Source organism: Marmota flaviventris, chromosome 7, assembly GCF_047511675.1.
Source record: "Marmota flaviventris isolate mMarFla1 chromosome 7, mMarFla1.hap1, whole genome shotgun sequence".
NCBI lineage: Eukaryota > Metazoa > Chordata > Mammalia > Rodentia > Sciuridae > Marmota > Marmota flaviventris.
The window spans coordinates 88,244,464-88,267,938 of NC_092504.1; the positions used below are offsets into that span (position 1 = coordinate 88,244,464).

Genomic DNA, 23,475 nt, shown 5'->3' on the forward strand with positions numbered 1-23,475 from the left:
ATCAAACTAAGATGTAATCACGTATAATTAGATGTATGTACCTGCACGTGTAAATATATATACACACACACATATATATTTCCACATGTCTATCAAAGCATATAAAAGAAATATTCCTAACTTAACATCCAACTCTGAAGATAAAACATTCCCAATTCTATTGAAGTTCTCAGTATGCTCCTCATACAAGGAATGCCCTGACCCCACCGCCCCGAACTGGTTACTGTTCTTTGCTTTACTTTGTAAATAATTTGCCACACATACAGCTATCCCTAAACATTATTTCTGCTTGCTTTTTAACTTTATAACAATAGCATACTGCATGTATTCCTCTAAGACTTCCGATGTTATATCTCTGGGATTCATTTGAATTAATAAATATAACTCTATTTCATCATTTTCACTCGTGTTCAGAAGTCCACTGCAAAAAACATATTTATCCATTCCACTATAAAAGGCTTTTAGGTTGTTTCCAACTTTTTGTTTTCATACAGCACAGCAGTGAACCAAGTCCCTAGTGCAGATGTGCAAGTTTCTCTACCACAGTTTCTGTGTGTATACGCTGTGGCTTGAATAGGTGGAGGTGTGCAGAAGAAACACTGAATCTTTAAGCTCTGTGGGCAGCTTGTGGGAAATGAGGCTTTCATCCTAGAAAGCAGATCAGTCTCTTTAACCCCATGCACTAAGCATGTTATTTGCCATACGTGCTATACATCTAAAGTAAGAAGTGTGCTCTCGGGCTTTCCTATCAAAATGTGATCTGTGGATTAGCAACACTTCACACAGAAGCTTGTTAGACATGTAGAATTTTTAGAATTTTCAGTCAGATGGTACTAGACCCAGTGAATCAAGTAAATCAACACCTGCATTTTAATAAGACCTCAGGTAATTCACATGCACAAAGTTTGAAGAGGATTCCTCCTGAGTATACAGAAGAGGGACAGCTGTGTTTTAGGGTGGGGTTATTTTCCATTTCACTATGTCAAGTGTTCCTAAAATACTGACCAATATACCCTCCTATCAACAGTGTCTAAGAGTTTGCTATTACTTCCCATCCCTTAGTATGGTCAGACTTTCAAATTCTTACCAATCTGATACCAAGTATAAGACAGCCCATGCTCATTTTAATTTGCTTTCCTCCAATTATTAAAGTTGAGTATGTTTCATTTCATCTTCTATGAAAATGCCTGTTCATGTATATTTCTATTGTTTGTTGTCTTTTCTATATTAATTTGTATGTCATTTGTATATTCCGGAAAAAAAGTATAAGTTGTTTTTTCTCCCATTTCACAGCTTGTCTTTTCATTTTTTTGTTGTTGACTTTATCATGTTTACCCTTTATGGCTATCATATTATCTAAGAAATCTTTCCCTATTCCAAGGCTGTAGCAATAATCTCCTATATTTTCTCTGAAGAATTATAAAGCTTTACCTTTTTACATTTAAGTATTATTCACCTGCAATTTATTTTATTACATGGTGAACTGAACCCTAGGATTACAGCCAAAACATCGATTCCTCAGAAAACTTCCTTAAGTTTCATGACTAACAGGCAAAATGCACCTAAAGTTAGCTCTTAGTACGATAAACCCCTGCTTCATATCACTTAATGGCCATTTTATATTGACTTGTGCATCAAAATAATGTTTACTTCCCCAAATGGGAAGTAAATCAAGTCTTTTTACTATTTTACCTCCCAACACTAGAAAAACCCTGGCACATAGTTGGCTTTCAAACATTTGCTGGATGGAGATAAGACCTACCAACATTAAGGAGAAAAACATACCAACAAGAAGTTGCTCCTTTCATAAAGGGAATTTGACAGAATAACAATATATAAAACTGGCACTATGCAAAGTGAATTGCTGAAGTACTGTTTCGTTTATGGGGTATTCTGAGAAAGAAATCGTGATTTAAGAATAAATCTTGTCTTTTTCTCATAACTAAGGTGGTTCTTTACTTAGTAGCTCCTTAGTTCTTTATAAATTTACTTAGAATTCTAACCCTCATACGTAATATATGAGGATTAGATATCTGGCCAACATCTCAAAAGAATACTCCTTAACACCAAAAAATAAACCCTATTTTAAGTACTTATGATTAAAATTCTTTAGGAACTAGGAGAGATTAAATAAATTCTCAGTTAATAGTACTACCACTCATTCAAATTCTTTAAGAGAAATTTTAAGTCACCTTTTATTCTTCCATTTTCTTCATAAACTATATCAACAAATCTTTGAGGTCATCTCTGTGATCTGTCCTTAGTCTAAACCATTCCCAGACCAAATTGTCATGCTCCATCTGAATAACTGTAGTAATTCCTTCTAGCTTGTCTTCCAGCTCTAGATTCTTTCTCCTCTACGCATCATACCACCCTACTCATAGAAGAAAGTTTGAAACACAAATCTGACAGTGGTATCATCTTGTTTATAAACCTCTGATGGCTGCAGACTGGACCAAGAATAAATTTTTCCTCCATTGATTCCTCCCACCTATTTACCTATTCAATCTCACAGCACAAGAGAAACTGAGAAACTGACACACAGAAGAAGGGAGAATGATAAATCCAAATTCTGCAGGAAGTGAACATGAAGATGGATCTCACTCATCGTCTAAGCTTGGAGGACTATGTGTAGAAAAATTTAGAAGTGCTAGGAACCAAGTTGAGAAGACATAAGAAGGTTTAATAGTAGCTTAGAAAAACTGAAAGAATAGGACTCTGAAGGAGCAAAATTATGTTACTCCGATCTCACTCTCTACAATCTCACCAATTTCCAAAGCTAAAAATAACATCTTATGCTCTACTATTTCTATTTTTCATGAACATTTCCCCAATGAGCCTAATTTTTTTCCTAACTTATTTATTTCTAATTTCTTTCTTTGTCCAGATAATTATCTCCTACACAGTATTTATTTTGCTTTTCCTCAGGTATATCATCAATTAGAGATAATGAATATAATATTAACATCGATGACTGTATCTTAGTGTCATGTATATAGTGGACTTTTATACAAAGATTATATAAATGTTTATTATTTTTAAACAAAAACTTTATGAATGTTTTCTGTGCATAGTACATTGACATCAGTCAGACACTATAAATTTTATAATTATGCTATCCATATGCAATTTTATTAAGAAAAAATTTCAAAATAATTTATTTTAATCAACATAATTTTTCTGGTAAAATTCTACATCTTGGCAACAAAATTTATCTTGTTAATTTTTTAAATTATGTGCTTTTCAAAACAAAGAGATACTAAAAATAAACTAAAGAGAATGATATTAAATTAGTTTACAAAGTTCTGGTATTTATTTAGCTTGTCAAAAATGGGTAACATTAGGAACTGGCATGCTGACACATGCCCGTAATCGCAGAAACTCAGGAGGCTGAGACAGTAGAATAATAAGTTTGTGGCTAGTGTTAGCAACTTAGCAGGACCCTATTTCAAAAAAAGAAATAAAAATAAAAAAAGGAACTGAGATTGTAGCTGAGGTAGAGTGCCTCTGGTTTCAATCTGTAGTATCACAAAAAATAGGGGGGTAATCTTTATATCCTAAAGTCACACACTCAAGTATCAAGCAATTCCACCTCAAACTTTAAAAAGAAATTCTGTACTAGATTATTTGATTGTACTAGAGAGTCCCATATAGGGACAGTTGACTATTTTAAAATGGCCTAATGAAATGACACCTTTTAAACACTAGTTAAAAATTTGGCCCAAGTTAACAACTAAACACAGCACCCAAACATACATATTTGAAGTAGACTTTTTAATAAAATAATCTGAAATTATAGTGCTGAATTACAATGCATTAATAGGCTTTCTTCAAAAGACAAGTGGGGGGACTGGGGTAGAGGGTCAGTGGTACCACTTAGCAGGTGCAAGGCGCAAGATTTGATCCTCAGTACCACATAAAAATAAATAGATAAAATAAAGATATTGTGTCCAACTACAACTAAAAAAAAAAAGACAAGTGGCATCACATCCCTGTAATCCCAGCTACTGGGGAGGCTGAAGCAAAAGGATCACAAATTCAAGGCTAGCCTGGGCAAATTAGTGAGCCCCTATTTCAAAATAAATATTAAAAAAGAGCTGAGCCAGACACAGTGGCACACGCCTATAATCCCAGCAGCTCAGGAGGCTGAGGCAGGAGGATCGTGAGTTCAAAGCCAGCCTCAGCAAGGCTTTAAGCAACTGAGACCTTACCTCTAAATAAAATACAAAATAGGCCTCAGTGGTAGAGTGTCCCTGAGTTCAATCCCCAGTACCCAAAAAAAGGATCTGAGCCTATATATGTGTATGACTACACTACTAGTGTGACTCTGCACCATGTGCAGCCACAGGTATGAGAAATTGTGCTCCATTTGTGTGCAATGTATCAAAATTAATTCTACTGTTATGTATAATTAATTAAAACAAATTAAAAATTAAAAAGGAGGGGCTGGGGCTGTAGCTCAGTGGTAGAGCACTTGCCTTGAACATGTGAGGCATTGAGTTCAATCCTCAACACCACATAAAAAATAAATAAATAAATAATAGAGAGTTCACTTTCCCCTCCAAAATATTAAAAAAAAAAAAAAAAAAAAAAAAAAGAGCTGAGGCTGGGCACAGTGGTACACACCTAAAATCCAAGAGGCTCAAGAGACTGAGGCAGGAGGATCGTGAGTTCAAAGACAGCCTGAGCAACTTAGTGAGACCCTGTCTCTAGATAAAATACTAAAAGGGCTAGGATGTGACTCAGTGGCTAAATGCTCCTGGGTTTAATTCCCAGTACCAAATAAAATAAAAAATAAAAATAAAGGAGCTCAGGGTTAGGTCAGTGGTAGGGTACTTGCTAAACAGGTAAAAGGCCCTGGGATCAGTACCTAGTATCACTGGGCGGGGCGAAGCAAATGAAATAACATTTAATATCTCTTTTATTCCATGTCTTCAATATTACGATATCAACTGTCTGGGGGGGCAATAATGTATCCATCACCATATTTTTGATATCTGCTTAACTCAAATGTACAGTTCAGATATGATATTAAAGTCCTAAATTTAAATAATCTAATTGTTGGGGCTGGGGCTGTAGCTTAGTGGTAGAGTGCCTGCCTTGCATGTGTGAGGCACTGGGTTCAGTCCTCAGCACCACATAAAAACAAACGAAATACGGGTATTGTGTCTAACTACAACTAAAAATAAATAAATAAATACTTAAAAAAATAATAATAATCTAATTGTCCAGGGAAGAATACCTTTCCATAACACCTTTGCCATATGGCTATCTGAACACTGATAAACAACCTAAAAAAATCAGAAAACTACCACAGTTTTATGAACTATTGTTCTTTGCATGCATTTTCATATGATTCAAGAACACTTTGTTAAATTATAAGTTCATGCGTTGAATTAAAGTGAGAACAACCTATGAAAACACCAATTTAAAAACCATACATCTAGGATATGTGATTTTAAAACCAATACATTTAACTATATCTTGATTTAGGAAGGTCAGAGAGGCGAACTAACAGGGTCCTCTTCATGCATCTCATTTCTCCCTCATTCTTCATCCAAATTTACCCATTTGAGAATGAGCAAACCACTTTTATGTGTTAACACGTATCTTCCTTGAAAGTCCCTCACAGAGGTTAACTTAGGGAAGCCAGTGTAATGTCACAGGCATCATCTTTTCTATGTCAGTGGGACTATAGATGGGAACATGCTTGCCCCACTCGAACATAGAAAAGAGAAAGTAGTGGCCAGCAAGACATCCTCAAAATATACCCTTCCAGTTTACCCCATACCCGGTTCACATTAAAGACAACTATTACAGAGGCAAATAACACATCAGCAAATACTGCCTGAGGAAGGAACCAGGCTATACAAGGAAGACAGCTGGGTGACTAATTGTAAATGGTAAGGCAGAAAGGTTCAGGGAGATGCAGTAAAATACCACAGAAAAATAAAGCAAATGCATTGTAATGGTGAGTTTACTGCCAAAATTTCTACCAAGCAGTATATCTTTATCCTTCCCATAAATAACCTGATAGAAAAAGCACTGATTTTCAACATTGTTTTGGTGAACTGTTCATTCAACCTACCAGTATTTGTTGGGTTGTTGTTGGTTGGAGCCAGGGACCCCGTGTGGTTTCGGATGAGACTGTCTGGGGTTGATGGAAGGCCCGGAGCTGACCATGATAGGGTATTATATCCTGAAAGACTTTGCTGCTGCTGTTGCTGTTGCTGTTGCTGCTGCTGCTGCTGCTGCTGTGACGGTGGAGGTGGAAGTGGCGATGGGTAGCTAATAACTGTATTTTGGCCAGGAAATGAATTATCTTTAACTGGCCTGACAGTCGGAGCATTTTGTGAGGTAAACATTTGCCCATATGGATCACCAGCAGGCAGAGAAGGATATGAAATACTAGGATACACAGCATTAGAAATAGTTGACATAGCGTAATGACCACAAGTAGAGGGAAATCCCTGAGAAGCAACAGAAGAGTTGACAGAGTACATGGCTGGACTATTGTAGTGATTCACAAAAGAGGAATATGGCTGGGAGGCACTCGTATACAAATGGGATGCTGATGATGCAGCACCTTGGAAAGATCCTGGAGTGGATCCCACAACGTGAGGGGCAGGAGGACCCCTGCCATACATCTGCTGTGCTCCTGATTGGTTTGATGTGCAAGGAGTCACCACATTTTGTGTTGGTACTGTATAGAGACCAGAGTAGTAATCATCACGCTGGCTCTCCAATGGCAATGAGGTCATTTTTCCAGGTCCTTGAGGGAAATGTCCTGAGGGGGCAATATAGTTTGGATGATGTAATCCATACCCAGATGGAACCTGCATTTGACTATGTGCTGGACCTGAAAAAGAAAATGAAAAGTAAATATTTATGGGAATGTGTAAAGAAATACCTAAATTCTTAAAACAGTTCCATCTAAATGTTGACCCAATTAATTTTCTTCTCCATAATCCCAATTTATCACAAAAGATATATACTGTCACAAACCCACTGTGGTAGCTAGCCTTTGGGAAGAACCCTAATGATCATATTGCTCCTACTATTCAGATCTTGCACGGTCCTCCCTCATAATGTATAAGGAATGGACTGTGTGGTCAATGAGGCACAGATGGAGATATCATTTCCCAGATTAGCCCAGTCTTGACTTCTGATGTTCCTTCTCTTAGATTAGTCTTAAAGAAGCAAGCTGTCAAGCTGTGAACAGTCCTATGGAGAAGCGATGTAGTGCGGAACAGAATTGTGTGACCAACAGCCAAAGAGAAACTGAGGCCTGCCAACAACCTCGAGTGAGTTTGCAAGTACATTATTCAAACTCAGAAAGTCTTGAAATAATGAAAGCCCAACTAACAACTTGACTACAATCTCAAGAGAGACCCTAATCCAGAAAACCAAGTTAGACCACCCCCAATTTAATGTCCCTCAGAGACTGTGATGTAAACATTTGTTGTTTTAAATTGCTAAGTTTCAGGGGATTTTATAATGCAACCATAGATAACTAATACCCAGTATGAAAGGAGTTCAAACCTCTTTGTATCAGTCTTGTTTTTCTTATTTATAAAATAACAAGCTAGGGGTATAGCTCAATAGAACACAAGCTTAATATACACAAGCCCTGGGTTCAATCCCAGGACCCCAAAAGGAAAAAAAGTAACAATTACATCTGTTGCTTTAAAAAATATATATATAAATAATGAAGACTATAAAGTAAAAATCCCTTCCTCTCTTTGGTAGCTGATATTGTACCTCCAAGATACAATCTGGTAATTTTTTTTTTTTTTGTATTCTTTGCATACCCATGTATGTATGCATATGTAAGCATATATGACATTTATTTTTTTAAAACTGCATAAAATCATAATAGTTCACAACTTGCTTTTTTCACTTAATATATTTTGACTATCCTTCTGTTAGTATATGTAAATCTGCATTATTTTTTAAAGCCTATGTAATATTTCATTGAATAAATATGACACTGAAACTGGAAATTCGAAGTTTTTATGCTTTAAAAATTGGCCACATTGGGATGGGCTTGTGGCTCTGGCTCAGCAGTAGCTCACTTGCCTGGCATGTGTGAGGCATTGGGTTCAATTCTCAGCACTGCATATAAACAAAAAAGGTCCATCAACAATTAAAAAAAAAAAAAAAAAAGGCCATGTTTAAAAATCTCTCTTAAAATGTCTACCAATTTATACCTTCCATCAATGATGCTTAAGAATGCCTCACCTTCCCAATGTAAATATATTTAAATCTTTGCCAATATGACATTTTAGCTTGCATTAATTAACTATGAGTGATGCTGAGTCTTTCTCTGTATATGCCCTTTTTCTACAGGGCATACTTTCCTTAATGAAAATTAGCCCTACTTTATATGTTGTAAGTATTTTCTCTCAGAGTACTGTTTATCTTGTAACTTTGTTCACAGTATCTTTTGATATACTTTCATGATTATTATGTAATAAAATCATTCTTTATGTTTGATATGTCTTTGAATTATACTTAATAGGCCTTCCACATTCCAAGATTATAAAACTATACATGCATGTTTTCCTGTAATGCTTGTAAACCTCCTTCATTAAACAGATTATATTATAAGCCACTCACTATTCTAAATGCTTTACATAAACTCCTGCCATTCTCTGAAGTAAATAGTGTTACCATATCCACTTTTTAAGTTAAGTGAGGCTCAGAAGTAATCTGTTTAACAAAGTTTCATGATTAGGAAGTAACAGATGTGAATCAAGAAAACCAGCTCAAATCCCTGTTCTTAACTAACAACCTGCTGCCCCTCACTACAATTAAATCCAGCTTGCTTTCTTTAGCCAAGCAAATGGACAATTATCCCAACAATGGAATTCTAGTCTTGGTCCAACCACTTTTCTTTGTGTTTGGGGCATGCCTTAATTATCTTAGGATCTAATTTCAATCTCCTGGGGAAGGAAATAGGTATCTGTGCCATAAGAAACAGTAACAAGAACAAAATTCATAAACTGTTTAAAATTCCCTGACACAAGTAAACAAAGGAAGTACTGCTGTGCTCCTTGTCATAATAATGTATAAAAACATATGTATAAAAGAGATGAGAAGGGGGCTGGGGATGTGGCTCAAGTGGTAGCTCGCTTGCCTAGCATGCATGAAGCACTAGGTTCGATTCTCAGCACCACATAAAAATAAAATAAAGATAGTGTGCCCACCTAAAACTAAAAAATAAATATTTAAAAAAATTAAAAAGTAAAATAAAAGAAATGAGAATAAAGCTTACATTTCCTGGTTGTATTCAATTTCTACTAAATAATGTGGCAGAATCTTCATTTGGGGCCATGTAATACATATTCTACAGCCAACACAAAGATAATTTATAATCAGGCATTAAAGGATAACTAATATCCACAACTGTATAATTTCAAAAAGAATACTAAGACCCAAAATTCAGATAACATTTTACTAGGTTTAAAATTTACTTTTCTTACAGGTTATTTTATTTAATCACAGTTTACCTGAAATAACTTATTTATTTAAAAGGAATAGTTATTGGGAATAACTAATGAGCAATGTTCTCCTCCTCCCCCTACTTACATATATAAGATAGATTTTCTTCATTTCACTTTAACCTCAGTAAACTACGCTATTAGCACTATAGTCTCAGAAATCAGTCTGGTAGAATGTTCTGAAGAGAATGTAATGAAGAGAAGATCCAAGTCAAAATCTACTTAAGCCCCTCCCCCTGCGCCGGCAAAGTAGAGGGAACTGTGACCACGCACAGAGCAGGCCTAGCGGCCTGCTGAGGGGCAGAGCCGCCCCCTGCCCCTGCACCGGCAAGGTAAAGGGAACTGTGACCACACACAGAGCAGGCCCAGCGGCCTGCTGAGGGGCAGAGCCGCCCCCCACCCCCCACGCCTGCCAGGTAGGTGGAACTGTGACCACTGACAGAAAAGGCCCAGAGGCCCGCGGCGGGACAGAGCTTCCAATCACTCCTGCAAGGTAGGCGGGCCTGCGACCCACCGGCAGAAGAGGAGTACCGGCCTGCTGAGAGGCAGAGCCGCCCCCTCCCCCTGCGCCGGCAAGGTACAGGGAACTGTGACCACCCACAGAACAGGCCCAGCGGCCTGCTGAGGGGCAGAGCCGCCCCCCACTCCCGCGCCTGCCAGGTAGGCGGAACTGTGACCACCGACAAAAAAGGCCCAGGGGCCCGCGGAGGGGCAGAGCTTCCAATCACTCCTGCAAGGTAGGCGGGCCTGCGACCCACTGGCAGAAGAGGAGCAGCGGCCTGCTGAGAGGCAGAGCCGCCCCCTCCCCCCCGCGCCTGCAAGGTAGACGGAACTGTGACCACCATCAGAACAGGTCAGACCTGCAACCGAGAGACAGAACAGGCCCAGTGGCCTGAGGAAGGGTAGAGCCGCCCCCCCCTCCCGCGCCTGCAAGGTAGGCGGACCTGCGACCCACTGGCAGTACAGCCCCAGAGGCCTGCAGAGGGGCAGTGCCGCTGCCTGCGCCTGCAAAATAGGCAGAACTGCGACCACCGACAGAACAAGCCTAGCGGCCCGCAGAGGGACAGAGCCGCCGCCCGCGCCTGCAAGGTCGGCGGACCTGCTACCGACCGGCAGAGCAGGCCCAGCGGCCTGCCGGCGTGGTAGGCACATTGCCCCAATTGGAGGAGGGGCAGAGCCGCCGCCCGCGCCTGCGAGGGAGACTTTGCAACTATACAAGACCAATATAAATATATAGGGGGAAAATTCAATAGCACAACAGTTTCACCAAGTAGAAAGGAACGCGAACAGTATGAAGAGACAAGGAAAGAAAGGACCACAAGCATTGCAGGTCAACTCAACGTTAGAAGAGGTAATAGCTGCAGCAGATGGAATGTCAGATAAAGAATTCAGGATATACATGCTTCAGATGATCTGGAGTCTCAAGGAAGACATCAGACAGCAAAATCAGACAATGAAAGATCACTTCAACAATGAATTACATAAACAAATCCAAGAAGCAAAAGATCAACTATACAGGGAAATAGAGGTTATAAAAAACAAACAGAAATCCTAGAAATGCAGGAAACAATAAGCCAACTTAAAAACTCAATTGAGAATACTACCAGCAGAGTAGAACACTTAGAAGACAGAACATCAGACAATGAAGATAAAGTATTTCAACTTGAAAAGAACATAGACAGCTCAGCAAGACTGTTAAGAAACCATGAGCAGAACATCCAAGAAATATGGGATAACATCAAGAGACCAAATTTAAGAGTCATTGGGATACAGGAAGGGACAGAGTTTCAAACCAAAGGAATGAGCAATCTATTCAATGAAATAATACGAGAAAACTTCCCAGACTTGAAGAATGAGACAGAACCCCAAATCCTAGAAGCCTACAGGACGCCGAATGTGCAAAATCATAAGAGACCCACACCTAGACACATTATAATGAAGATGCCCAACATACAGAATAAGGAGAGAATTTTAAAAGCTACAAGAGAAAGGAAGCAGATCACATTTAGGGGTAAGCCAATCAGGATAACAGCTGATCTTTCAACACAGACTCTGAAAGCTAGAAGATCCTGGAATAACATATTTCAAACACTGAAAGAAAATGGGTTCCAACCAAGAATTGTGTATCCAGCGAAATTAAGCTTCAGGATGGAAGATGAAATTAAAACCTTCCACGATAAACAAAAGTTAAAAGAATTTGCAGCTAGAAAACCATCTCTTCAAAACATCCTTGGCAAAACATTACAGGAAGAGGAAATGGAAAATAACAATGAAAACCAACAGTGGGAGGTAGGACACTAAAGGGGGGAAAATAATCAAAGTGGAAAACAAACCATGTTTAGTAACAGAAATAAACAAATATGGCTGGAAGAACAACCCATATCTCAATAATAACCCTAAATGTTAATGGCTTAAACTCACCAATCAAGAGACACAGGCTAGTAGAATGGATCACAAAACAAGACCCAACAATATGCTGCCTACAGGAGACGCATTTGATAGGAAAAGACATACATAGGCTGAAGGTGAAAGGTTGGGAAAAATCATATCACTCATATGGACTTCGGAAACAAGCAGGAGTATCCATACTCATATCAAATAAAATAGATTTCAAGCCAAAGTTAATCAAAAGAGATAGAGAGGGACACTACATACTGCTCAAGGGAACCATACACCAACAAGACATAACAATCATAAATATATATGCCCCAAACAATGGTGCAGCTATGTTCATCAAACTCTTCTCAAGTTCAAGAGTCTAATAGACCACCATACAATAATCATGGGAGACTTCAACACACCTCTATCACCACTGGACAGATCTTCCAAACAAAAGTTGAATAAGGAAACGATAGAACTCAATAACACAATTAATAACCTAGACTTAATTGACATATATAGAATATACCACCCAACATCAAGCAGTTACACTTTTTTCTCAGCAGCACATGGATCCTTCTCAAAAATAGATCATATATTATGTCACAGGGAAACTCTTAGACAATATAAAGGAGTAGAGATAATACCATGCATCCTATCTGATCATAATGGAATGGAACTGAAAATCAACGATAAAAGAAGGAAGGAAAAAGAATACATCACTTGGAGAATGAACAATAGGTTACTGAATGATCAATGGGTTATAGAAGACATCAAGGAGGAAATTAAAAAATTCTTAGAGATTAATGAAAACACAGACACAACATATCGGAATCTATGGGACACATTGAAAGCAGTTCTAAGAGGAAAATTCATTGCTTGGAGTTCATTCCTTAAAAAAAGAAAAAAACCAACAAATAAATGATCTCATACTTCATCTCAAAATCCTAGAAAAAGAAGAGCAAAACAACAGCAAAAGAAGTAGAAGGCAAGAAATAATTAAAATCAGAGCTGAAATTAATGAAATCGAAACAAAAGAAACAATTGAAAAAATTGACAAAACAAAAAGTTGGTTCTTTGAAAAAATAAACAAAATCGACAGACCCTTAGCCATGCTAGCGAAGAGAAGAAGAGAGAGAACTCAAATCACTAACATACGGGATGAAAGAGGCAATATCACAACAGACACTTCAGAAATACAGAAGATAATCAAAAATTATTTTGAATCCTTATACTCCAATAAATTAGAAGATAGTGAAGGCATAGATAAATTTCTTAAGTCATATGATCTGCCCAGATTGAGTCAGGAGGATATAGACAACCTAAACAGACCAATATCAATTGAGGAAATAGAAGAAACCATCAAAAGACTACCAACTAAGAAAAGCCCAGGACCGGATGGGTATACAGCAGAGTTTTACAAAACCTTTAAAGAGGAACTAATACCAATACTTTTCAAGCTACTTCGGGAAATAGAAAAAGAGGGAGAACTTCCAAATTCATTCTACGAGGCCAACATCACCCTGATACCTAAACCAGACAAAGACACTTCAAAGAAAGAAAACTACAGACCAATATCTCTAATGAACCTAGATGCAAAAATCCTCAATAAAATTCTGGCCACTCAGATACAAAAACATATCAAAAAAATTGTGCACCATGATCAAGTAGGATTCATCCCTGGGATGCAAGGCTGGTTCAATATACGGAAATCAATAAATGTTATTCACCACATCAATAGACTTAAAAATAAGAACCATATGATCATCTCGATAGATGCGGAAAAAGCATTCGACAAAGTACAGCATCCCTTTATGTTCAAAACTCTAGAAAAACTAGGGATAACAGGAACATACCTCAATATTGTAAAAGCAATCTATGCTAAGCCTCAGGCTAGCATCATTCTGAATGGAGAAAAATTGAAGGCATTCCCTCTAAAATCTGGAACAAGACAGGGATGCCCTCTCTCACCACTTCTGTTCAACATAGTTCTCGAAACACTGGCCAGAGCAATTAGACAGACGAAAGAAATTAAAGGCATCAAAATAGGAAAAGAAGAACTTAAATTATCACTATTTGCAGATGACATGATTCTATACCTAGCAGACCCAAAAGGGTCTACAAAGAAACTATTAGAGCTAATAAATGAATTCAGCAAAGTGGCAGGATATAAAATCAACACGCATAAATCAAAGGCATTCCTGTATATCAGCGACAAATCCTCTGAAATGGAAATGAGGACAACCACTCCATTCACAATATCTTCAAAAAAAATAAAATACTTGGGAATCAACCTAACAAAAGAGGTGAAAGACTTATACAATGAAAACTACAGAACCCTAAAGAGAGAAATAGAAGAAGATCTTAGAAGATGGAAAAATATACCCTGTTCATGGATAGGCAGAACTAACATCATCAAAATGGCGATATTACCAAAAGTTCTCTATAGGTTTAATGCAATGCCAATCAAAATCCCAACGGCATTTCTTGTAGAAATAGAGAAAGCAATCATGAAATTCATATGGAAAAATAAAAGACCCAGAATAGCAAAAACAATGCTAAGCAGGAAGTGTGAATCAGGCGGTATAGCGATACCAGACTTCAAACTATACTACAGAGCAATAGTAAGAAAAACAGCATGGTACTGGTACCAAAACAGGCGGGTGGACCAATGGTACAGAATAGAGGACACAGAAACCAATCCACAAAACTACAACTACCTTATATTTGATAAAGGGGCTAAAAGCATGCAATGGAGGAAGGATAGCATCTTCAACAAATGGTGCTGGGAAAACTGGAAATCCATATGCAACAAAATGAAACTGAATCCCTTTCTCTCGCCATGCACAAAAGTTAATTCAAAATGGATCAAGGAGCTTGATATCAAATCGGAGACACGCCGTCTGATAGAAGAAAAAGTTGGCTACGATCTACATACTGTGGGGTCGGGCTCCAAATTCCTCAATAGGACACCCATAGCACAAAAGTTAATAACTAGAATCAACAAATGGGACTTACTCAAACTAAAAAGTTTTTTCTCAGCAAAAGTTACAATAAGAGAGGTAAATAGAGAGCCTACATCCTGGGAACAAATCTTTACTCCTCACACTTCAGATAGAGCCCTAATATCCAGAGTATACAAAGAACTCAAAAAATTAGACAATAAGAGAACAAACAACCCAATCAACAAATGGGCCAAGGACCTGAACAGACACTTCTCAGAGGAGGACATACAATCAATCAACAAGTACATGAAAAAATGCTCACCATCTCTAGCAGTCAGAGAAATGCAAATCAAAACCACCCTAAGATACCATCTCACTCCAGTTAGATTGGCAGCCATTATGAAGTCAAACAACAACAAGTGCTGGCGAGGATGTGGGGAAAAGGGTACACTTGTACATTGCTGGTGGGACTGCAAATTGGTGCAGCCAATTTGGAAAGCAGTATGGAGATTTCTTGGAAAGCTGGGAATGGAGCCACCATTTGACCCAGCTATTCCCCTTCTCGGTCTATTCCCTAAAGACCTAAAAAGAGCATGCTACAGGGACACTGCTACATCGATGTTCATAGCAGCACAATTCACAATAGCTAGACTGTGGAACCAACCTAGATGCCCTTCAATGGATGAATGGATAAAAAAAATGTGGCATTTATACACAATGGAGTATTACTCTGCATTAAAAAATGACAAAATCATAGAATTTACAGGGAAATGGATGGCATTAGAGCAGATTATGCTAAGTGAAGCTAGCCAATCCCTAAAAAACAAATGCCAAATGTCTTCTTTGATATAAGGAGAGTAACTAAGAACAGAGTAGGGTCGAAGAGCATGAGAAGAAGATTAACATTAAACAGGGATGAGAGGTGGGAGGGAAAGGGAGAGAGAAGGGAAAATGCATGGAAATGGAAGGAGACCCTCAGAGTTATACAAAAGTACATACAAGAGGAAGTGAGGGGAAGGGGAAAAATAATACAAGGGGGACAAACGAATGTCAGTAGAGGGGGCAGAGAGAGAAGAGGGGAGGGGAGGGGAGGGGAGGGGGGATAGTAGAGGATAGGAAAGGCAGCAGAATACAACAGACACTAGTATGGCAATATGTAAATCAATGGATGTGTAACTGATGTGATTCTGCAATCTGTATATGGGGTAAAAATGGGAGCTCATAACCCACTTGAATCAAATTGTGAAATATGATATATCAAGAACTATGTAATGTTTTGAACAGCCAACAATAAAAAATTTAAAAAAAAAAATCTACTTAAATATCTACCACTTAATTATTGATTTGCCTCATCCATGCTAAATGAACTGAAAATAGAGAAATGATCATCATGTCCAAACTATTCAAATGTCATTCTTCTAAAAATAGTGGAAATGTTATATCTGCTAAAATTTAACATCAGTGAATTACCCACCAGAGGAAGCCTTTTTACTTCCCAGTCCATTCAAGAAAAAAATTTACTCTGGGGGATTTGGGGGCAGGAATATTTAATCATATGTAGAGGTTTACCATTTCTTACTCAATATCACAATTTAAATGTTCCAAAGGTATGAAAAAGTATCTGAAAACTGATGGCCCCTATTTAGGATTTTTTGACTTGACCATGGAGCAAAAGCACATACATTCAGTAGAAACTGAACTTCAAATTTTGATCTTGGGCTGGTAACAAACTGTAGGATACTCTCACCATGCAGAACAGCAGCAGGGAACCACAGCTCTGGTCAGCTACATAATCCTCCACATTATACTATGAGGCCAACATTCTTTGGATACTGATATTCAATAAATTACAATGAAATATTCAACACTTTATTACTACTTATGTTATGACACTTTTTATGTTTTATAGTTTTGTGTTAGATCATTTTATCTAACTACAGGCTAATATAACTGTTCTCAACATACTTAAGGTAAACTAGGCTAAGCTATGATATTTGCAGGTAAGATGTATTAAATGTATTTTCTACTAATGGTATTTTCAACTCAAGACATGTTTATTGGAATGTAAACCCACTGTTTGTGGAGGAGCAACTGTAATTAAAATTAATCAAAAGATAAATATATCACATTAACATGCATTCAGTATTTAAAACTTAGTAAGATATCTCATTTTTTATTTTTCCTCAAACCCCATTGTGTATATTTTACACTTAAAGCATTTCTCAATTCAGATTACCCAAATTTCAAATGTGGCTAGAGGCTACCATATTGAAAAGTGCAGTTTTACAACACCTGTCTATGATTCTGTTGTTTTTGCCTCTCCTTATATACATTAAAAAAAAATTCAGTCTTTGGTTTTTTTCTCTCCATTCTTTTCTAGAGTACCTGTTTCAACTGTTTTTCATAGCTTACCTAAGGCCTCCAAATATTGTTTTCTAGGAAGGAAGGAACTAAGAGTATAACAACAAGTTTTTCTAAGAGTGTAACAACATAGTGCACTGTACACATTTACATACATATTATGTTAAACTTTTTTAAAGGCAATACTGTCTTTTGTAATAATTACTGAAACTGATCTTTCTTTCTATTGAAAATGATTTTGTGGTACATATTAAAAGACTACTGGTGAGGTTAGGGGTGTAGCTCAGTGTAGGGTGTTTGCCTGGCATGCATAAGGCCCTGAGTTCGATCCCCAGCACCACACAAACACATACACAAAGAGTTATTTCAATATAGCAAAAATGGACAGAGACAATGGATATGGAAGAGAAAATAAATTAGCAATATATGTAGTTGAGTTTTTGAAAAATAACTTTAGATATATTTTACTTATTGCAAATGTGATGGTCATTATTTTAAAAGAAAGTGACAAAAACTGTCTGTAATCTTACTGAAAAAATTGCTATTAACAGTCATACTTTTCACCAAGATGGCATCAAAAGAGAAGGAACGTTCTATCCCAGGCAAAGCAAAAGCTTTGAAAGCCAAGAAGGCAGGGTTCAAAGGCATCTACAACCAAAATAATAATAATAATTAATTAATTAAAAATAAAAATAAAAAAGTCCACACATCACCCACATTCTGGTGGCCCCAGACACTGTGGCTCAGGAGTCAGCCCAAATGCCCTTGTAAGAGTGCCCCCAGGAGAAACAAGCTTGTTCACTCTGCCATCATTAAGCTCCCCTTGACTATTGAGTCTGCCATGTAGAAGATGGAAGACAAAAACACACTAGTGTTCCTTGTGGATGTCAAGGCCAACAAGCTCCAGATCAAACAGGCTGTGCAGAAGCTCTATGGCACTGATGTTGGCCAGCAAAAGTCAATACCCTAGTCAATCCTGATGGGAAAAGAAGGCATGTGTTTAACTGGCTCCTGAATATTATGCTTTGATGTTGCCAAAATTTGATGTTGGGATCCTCTAAACTGAGTCCAGCTGACTAATTCTAAATATACATTTTTTTCATCATTAAAAAAGATACACAGGAGCTGGGGTGGTGGCTCAGTGGCACAGTGCTTGCAGGCAGAGGTGAGGCACTTGGTTCCATCTTCAGCACCACATAAAAATAAATACATTAAAAATATATTGTTTTTAAAAATTAAAAAAAGAGGGTTGGGGTTGTAGCTCAGAAGAACGCTTGCCTAGCATGTGTGAGGCACTGGGTTTGATTCTCAGAACCATATACAAACAAATAAAATAAAGGTCCATCAACAACTAAAAAATGTCTTTGAAATTTTTAAAAAAATAAAAAAAGATACAGAAAGTAAGCAAATAAAATTCATCCACAATCTTACTACATGAGATAACTGCTCTTAACATTCTCACACATAACCATTCAATATTTTCTTTTAGCACATATATGCCCAATTCAGTAAAGAAGAAGTGGGTATAATTTAACATGAATCCTTCATTATAATGTTCATGAATATCTTTCCATCATCATTTTTAATGTGAATAGGATTCCGTTACATGGATTTATTATTATAATCCATTTATTATTATTAATCTATTATTTATTACTGATGATTTGGGTTGTTTTAAAATTTTAAAGTTAAACTATGTGACAAAAAATAGATTTGTAGGCAAATCTTTGTGTCAACTTATTTTACTTTTCTAAAAGTAACTACTTATCAGTTACAATTGTTGGGTCAAGTGCCCTGTGGACAGCTTAACTGTGTAGACAAAGGACACAACAAAATGCCCAGTAAAAAAGCAGGCAGACCCCAGAATCGAAGAGATCCCAGAAGTTGAATTCAGTAAAACAAAAGCTTCAAAACAGTTATAAATATGTTCAAATAAAGAAAAACATATTCAAGCCTAAAGTGTTTCCAAACAAGACAAGAATGTCTACTTTCACCATTCTTATTCAGCACTGTATTGGAAATCTTAGAGCAATAAAGCAAGAAAAAAGGGCATCTCAAACATTAGAAGCTTTTGTATATGCGAATAATAAAATTACTAAGAAAAATCAAGAAGAAAGCAATCCCATTCACAATAACTTCAAAAAATCAAAATACTGAAGAACTAATTTAAGGAAGTAAATAATCTCTACAATGAAAATTACAAAACACAATTAAAGAATCTGAAAAGAACACACACAAACGCGTGCGTGCACACACACACACACACACACAAATGGAAGGATCCCATTTAGGGATTGCAAAAATTAATGTCCAACCAAAAATGATATATGGATTAAGTCTAATTCCTATCAAAAAACCAATGACCTTTTTTGCAGAACTAGTAAAAATATTCCCAAAATTTGTGTGGAACCACAAAATAGCAAAGCAATCCTGAGCAAAAAGAACAAAGCTGGAGGCATTACAATACCTGACTTCAAAACATACTACAAAGCTATAGTAACCAAAACAGTAAGGCATTAACAATAAAACAGACACTTAGAACAATGGAACACAATAAAGAATCCACTTATTTACTGCCAACTGATTTTTTTTTAATGGGGGGAGACTATGGGGCACTCTACTACTGGGCAACATCCCCGGTTCTTTATATTTCTTATTTTGAGGCAGGCTCTTGTTAAATTGGTGAGGCTACAAACTTGCAATCCTCTTGTCTTAAGCTTCCTAGGTTGCTGGGAACAGACTGTGTGCCACCATACCTGGCCTGCCATATGATTTTTGACAAAAGAAGCAAGAATATAACATCGAGAAAGGAAAAATCACTTCAAAAAGAATCCACAGGTAAAGACTATTTTTCTAATAGTGCTAAGATGTCATTTGCCTTCCACGATGTGTTAACCTTTGTACAAATTATATAAAAAAACATGATGGGGGGGTTGAAGTTGTGGCTCAGCAGTAGAGCCTTCACCTAGCAAGGGTGGGGCCCTGGATTTGACCCCCAGCACCACATAAAAATAAATAAATAATTTAAAGATATTGTGTCCAACTACAACTAAAAAATAAATATTAAAAAAAAAATACATGATGGGTAACATGCTAGACTTGTGGCATAAATTGAAGTAGTGGGACCAAGCAGTACTAGTTACTAGCATATTCTTTAACACTATGCACTGACAGGGAGAAAATGGCTGATTTCCCTTAAGAATGTTCTAAATAACACAGTAAAAATATTAATTTTATTAAATACCAACAATGGAAAATATGTTTTCTTAATATTCCCTATGATGAAAGCAGGAATACGAACACAGCACTCTTACTGCTGTTATGGTTTCGAAGTGAGGTGTCTCCCAAAAGCTCAAGTATGAGACAATGCAAGAAAGAAGGTTCGGAGGAGAAATAATTGGGTTGCAAGAATCTTAACCCAATCAGTGAATTAATCCCCTGATAGGGATTAATTACTATTGTAACTGAAGTGGTAGGGTGTGGCTGGAGGAGGTGGGAATTGGAGGCATGACTTTGGGGTATATGTTTATATCTGGCAAGTGAAAACCTGTCTGCTTTCTGATCATGATGTGAGCTGATAACTCTGCTACATTCTTCCACCATGTTTTTCTGCCTCACCTGGAGACCTGAGGAATAAAGTTGACTGTCTATGGATTGAGGCCTCTGAAACCTTGAGCCCCTAAATGAGCCTTTCCTCCTCTACAGTTGTTGTGGTTGTGTCCTTTAGTCACAGCAGTGAAGTAGCTGACTAAAACAACTGCATACTGAAATATGAAGGTTATCGTGTGGAAAAGTACTGGTTAAACTGAGCTGCAAGCTTTTTTCATGAACAAAATATCAACAAATAAAATATAGTAGAATAAAAAAAGTAAAATGCATCATAATCAATCTGGTTCATACCAGGAATGAAAGGCTTCTTCAACATTTGAAATACATCCAAAGTAATTTACCATATTAAGAGATTTAAGAGTAAAAGCCATATAATACCACAGATACAAATATATATATATATATATATATATATATATATATATATATATATATATATATATATATTAGATACAACTCAATATCCATTCATTTAAAAAAAAAAAAAAAACCTCTCAATAAACTAGAAATTGGAGTGGAATGTAGCTAATACTATACCTCAGTGGTATAGCATTTGCCTACCAAGGCCCTGGGTCTTATCCCTAGTACCAGCAAAAAAAAAAAAAAAAAGGAATTCTTAGGAAAATCAGCTTTTCTTTCTTTTTGCTGTGCTTAGTATCAAACACAGGGCCTTAGGCATGCTAAGCAAGTGCTCTACCACTAAGCTACATCCCAGGCCCTAGAAGAAAATCTTCTCAATATAATAAGGAATAGCTACTAGAATCCCATGGTAAACATCATACTTAATGGTAAAGGAAAACTTCTTCCTAAGGAAGAAAACAAGATGTCCTATTCTACCCCTCCTGTTCAAAAATTTATAGGACCTACTAGTTACTTCAATAAAGAAATATATCAATTAAAAAGAACAAATAAAATTCTCTTCATTTGCAGAATGACATGACTGCTCAAAAAATAAAAGGATGGGGGAAATGGACATAGGAGCCAACCTGAAAAAGCTCCCAATGGCTAAAGTTGGAATAATGTGAAAAACAAAAATAAATAATAACAGTATTATAATCCAAAGGATAAGTTTACAATAATACATATGATTGAATAAATGTTAAAATGAGATTAGCAGGGGGTTGAGGATACAGCTCAGTTGGTAGAGTGCTTGCCTTGCATGCACAAGGCTCTGGGTTCAATCCCCAGCACCACTAAAAAAATAAAAAATAAAGGATTAGCAGGGTAAATCTTCCTTACATAAAAATTCAAATAATGAACACAGAAGAACGGAAAGAAAACTGCCATTAGAATTCCACAGCAATAACTGCATCAGGAAGTCACTGAGTAATGGTTAAATTATTAAAATTTTGCCAGGCTCAGTGGCACACACCTGTAATCCCAGTGGCTCAGGAGCTTGTGGCAGGAGGATCCCAAGTTCAAAGTCACCCTCAGCAATTTAGTGAGGCCCTAAGCAACTCAGTCAGACTCTGTTTCTAAATAAAACACAAAAAGGCCTGGGGATGTGACTCAGTGATTAAGTGCTCCTGTTCAATCCCTGGCACACAAAAAAAATTTTTATACACACACACACACACATTTAATATAAATTTTAAGGAAAAATAGGACAATAGAATAATTTCAAAGTATCTTCCCCAAAACATTTACTAATTACTGTGATGATTTTAACATGCAAAAAAAAAAAAAATCATTTAATACACCTCATTCCAAAAAAATGGAAGTTAAATTTCCTTTCTTTTGAATGTAGGCTATAGTTAAGTCAAGTCAGTCCTAATGAATACACTTGGAAAAGAAAATGATAATTTTATAGTAGAGGAATCAGGCAAACCCCTATGGACTGAATGTTTGTTCTCCCCTCCCCAATTATGTTGAATCCCTAATACTCAATTTGATGGTATTAGGGAGGTGAGTGGGTTTTGATTAGGTTATGAAGGTATCACAACCATAATGGAATTAGTGAACTTATAAGAGAAATCTTTCCATGTACATACATCAAAGAAAGGCCATGTGAGCACAAAGCAACAAGATGGAAAGGTAGGCCCTTGCCAGAATGTAACCATGCAGGCACCTTGACCTTAGACTTCTAATCTCCAGAACTATAGAAAATAAATGTATCTTGTTTTTAAGGCACCCAATCCATAGTATTTTGTGATAACAGCTTGAGTTATAATACCCACTTAAATAAGTATCCAAGGTTAAGATGACCAGCTTAAAAGAAAAAAAGTAAAGCTGATGTGCAAAGCTGATATGATGTCACCTCCATGACATTCTTCCTAAAAATTCATAAATCACCCCTAATGTAATTACAAACATTAGCAAATCCAAAATAAAGGATTAAAAACAAAACACCTAGGCAATATTCTTCAAACTATCAAGGTCATAAAAAATAAAAGTCAGGCACAGTGGGCACACACCTGTCATCCCAGCCTCTTGGGAGGCTTAGGCACAGTGGCACATACCTGTATCCCAGCGCCTCGGGAGGATTAAGCAGGAGGATCGAAAGTTCAAAGCCAGCCTCAGCAAGAAGGAGGCACTAAGCAACTCAGTGAGATCCTCTCTCTAAATAAAATGCAAAATAGGGCAGGAGATGTGGCTTAGTGGTTGAGTACCCCCGAGTTCAATCCCCAGTACCAAAAAATAAAATACCAAGAAACTGTCACAGACTAAAGGAATATAGG

The 23,475-nt window shown here is 37.1% G+C and overlaps 1 protein-coding gene across 4 annotated transcripts in view; it reads right to left on the reverse strand.

Moving 5' to 3' along the window:
* The window catches only part of Sec24b (SEC24 homolog B, COPII coat complex component), a 93,422-nt gene that overhangs the window by 59,165 nt on the left and 10,782 nt on the right, over nt 1–23,475 (reverse strand). For all 4 annotated transcript variants that reach the window (XM_071614477.1, XM_027935478.2, XM_071614478.1 and 1 more), the window contains exon 2: nt 6,089–6,859. In XM_071614477.1, coding sequence (XP_071470578.1) covers nt 6,089–6,859 — 771 coding nt within the window. The remainder of the gene's footprint in view (nt 1–6,088; nt 6,860–23,475) is intronic.